Source organism: Monopterus albus, unplaced genomic scaffold, assembly GCF_001952655.1.
Source record: "Monopterus albus unplaced genomic scaffold, M_albus_1.0 scaffold3.1, whole genome shotgun sequence".
NCBI classification, from domain to species: Eukaryota; Metazoa; Chordata; class Actinopteri; order Synbranchiformes; family Synbranchidae; genus Monopterus; species Monopterus albus.
In genome coordinates this window covers 7,245,465-7,248,104 of record NW_018127883.1, presented here as the reverse complement: position 1 = coordinate 7,248,104, position 2,640 = coordinate 7,245,465, and the positions used below count along the sequence as shown (strand labels likewise).

Here is a 2,640-nt window from a genome sequence, read left to right as displayed (position 1 = left end):
GGTGGCACAGGGGGATGACGGCTGGGAACACACACACACACACACACACACACACACACACACACACAAAACTCCAGTCAGAACAAAACACAAAAACAGTACAATTCTGACTTGTTGTTCACACCACCTAAAAATGACCCCGCCATATTCAGCTCCTCCTGAGGGAGGCATCATCACGTGCTGAAGTAGAGTTAAACCTGACAATCTAGTTCACCATCACCAGAGGCTGTGGGTTTAAAAGCAGCATTGTGCTTCTCCGTTGATGTGTTGCTGAGGTTACTGTGCAACTACCTACTAATTAACAGCTCAGTGTATGATTTAACCTATTGCCTTCTGTGATGACATATGTTATCAGGCATAATCAATCATTGTTGAGCAACATATGTCATTTTTTCCATTTTCTTATTCACTTTGTGAGGGAGTGAAAGAAAGGAAGGAAGGGCTTTGTTGACCAAACAACTGTGTCCAACGATACTGGCGTCTCTACATAGGCCTGGAGTGTAGGAACTCTACTTATGTAGCTACTGAGTTTTACTACTCCCTGATAAAAACCAACTAGGTGCTTGGTGAAAAATTTGAATGAGTAAAGTAAAATACAAAATAATGCCACACTCACCCGACTGTATTCTGAATACTGTTTCTCACATTTTTCATCCAGCTGAAAGAAAAAAAAAAAACATTTTTTTTTAAGATGAGATACAGATTATTGTGAGAATACACACCATGTGCGGTCATGCTCGGTGCCGTTTCCTCATCTGTAAATCAGGGAGTTAATCCGGGATTCAGTGAGTCTGGGATAAGTGCTGCATGTTCACAGATCATACAGAGTTGACAAACAAACAAGCAAATAAAGCACTGAGTGAATCACACCACTCTGTTAAAGACGTTATCGAGCCCATGCTGCTCCTGCAGCACTACTGTCACATCCACTGCAGCTACCTTCATAGCAATCTACTCATTTATAAGGTTGTTAATAAAAAGCACAGTCATTTTTAATCATGGATAAGTTCTAAAATAGTTCATTTGTCATCAGTGTTGCACTGCAATACCCAGTCCACTGTTGTGAGGTTAGCCACTTACAGTGTCCAGATCTGGAATGCTCAAATCATCGAGGTCAGACACAATACTGCCCCTTCGGTTGGAGCGGCTGAAATAATCAGCAGCCGACTCATTAATATCTGAGAAGTCAGACGACTGCTTATAGCACACACACAGGAAGGAAGAAAGGAGAAAGGAAGGAGGAAGATGATAGAGATGGAGAAATAACAAAAGGCCAAAGAGTTTAATCAAAGGATAAAGGACAGAAGGAAAGGGTGATACAACAGATCAACTACTGTGACATAAGTCAATTTGGATGTTGTCCAGCTGAGTCCCTACAGCTCACCACACTGTCCCTGCGGCCTCTGCTGCGGTGTTCCTGGGACACGCTGCTTACAGTATCATCATCTGAGGAAGTCTGGCAGGAATACACACACATACAAACAGAAACGCACACATACGCACATGTTGAGGAACCCAAGTAATGTAAGATGGCTGCATGCCCAAGGCTTTCATTGACATACACACAGTTCTTATTCAAACAACGATCCATAGACATCCAGTAGAAGTCTGCATTTAACAGACTACTGGATTACTCTGAAGACTGCAACCCTATGGGTAATGCCAATTCATGCAATTAGGATCAATTTTTCAAATGCATCAACATAAGAGAACCTTACTGCAACATCTTAGTCTGCACAGCACTGCAGAAGAAATTCTTAATTCACACAATGTCAATCACAGATGCTGTTCCCTAAGGTAAGCTGTAGCCAGTTTGGTGCGAGTGATCAAAATTATCCCTAGGATGAGGGAAGAAGAGGCTAGGGGGAGCCTGTTAGCAGTGAGTGTCTGTGTGTGGTGTTAGCTGACATCATTCGAGGTGGCGGTGGTTTTAAGGTGCTCACCGCAGGGCTGCTGCGAGTGGAACTGGCTCCAGAGGAGTACCAGCTATGCTCAGAGGGCTGTGGATTGAAGGAGGAGGACAGGGTAGAGGATCAGCATGAAGACAGACATCAGCCCACAGGCACAACAGTACACTGTTGAAACACTGTGTCAAATATTCAGATGACTTACAGCTCTTGAACTGTAGCCAAAGCCACAAAGACCAGTGTCATCATGAATGGAGGCCTGAGGGCACACGCAGGAGACAATGCAGGACTCAGAAAAGCATAATAGGGAATATGAATCTTTCATGCACTAACTAATCAGATTCAAGCAAAATGATTTTCTCTGGGCCATGAAATAAACAGAAATGACAAGAAGGCTACTTGTTTCAGTGTTCTACAACAAAAGCCCTGGCTTCACACAAACTCCTGCCTTATCCAAATGAAGTACAAATTACTGGCCACTGCTAAGTGGCTCAGGGTCCAGGAGCTAAATATAAACAGGGTCCTAGCTACCCTAGGCATCCTGTCAGATGTATGCGGCCACAAGAGAGGGGAAGGTTTACTTCTGAAGGTAACTAGAGGCTTGTACAGGAACTGACCGTGCTGTAGCTGCGAGACAGCCCCATGCCAATAGTGGAGGACGAGGAAGTGATGCCCTATCAGAGAGGAGGGGAGCAGGGAAAAGTCCGTTTAGAGGAAAGCAGTAGCAGGAAAG

General features: G+C 44.1%; 1 protein-coding gene across 15 annotated transcripts in view; it reads right to left on the bottom strand.

Annotated features, from left to right (window-relative positions):
* lrrfip2 (leucine rich repeat (in FLII) interacting protein 2) overlaps positions 1–2,640 on the bottom strand; it is a 20,069-nt gene that overhangs the window by 5,668 nt on the left and 11,761 nt on the right. For 7 of the 15 annotated variants that reach the window (XM_020598049.1, XM_020598014.1, XM_020598022.1 and 4 more), the window contains 5 exons: positions 2,525–2,581; positions 2,113–2,166; positions 1,944–2,000; positions 1,385–1,456; positions 617–658 (listed from right to left, as the gene is read on the bottom strand). In XM_020598049.1, coding sequence (XP_020453705.1) covers positions 617–658; positions 1,385–1,456; positions 1,944–2,000; positions 2,113–2,166; positions 2,525–2,581 — 282 coding nt within the window. The remainder of the gene's footprint in view (positions 1–616; positions 659–1,384; positions 1,457–1,943; positions 2,001–2,112; positions 2,167–2,524; positions 2,582–2,640) is intronic. The other 8 variants (XM_020598103.1, XM_020598093.1, XM_020598120.1 and 5 more) reach the window with 3 other exon arrangements.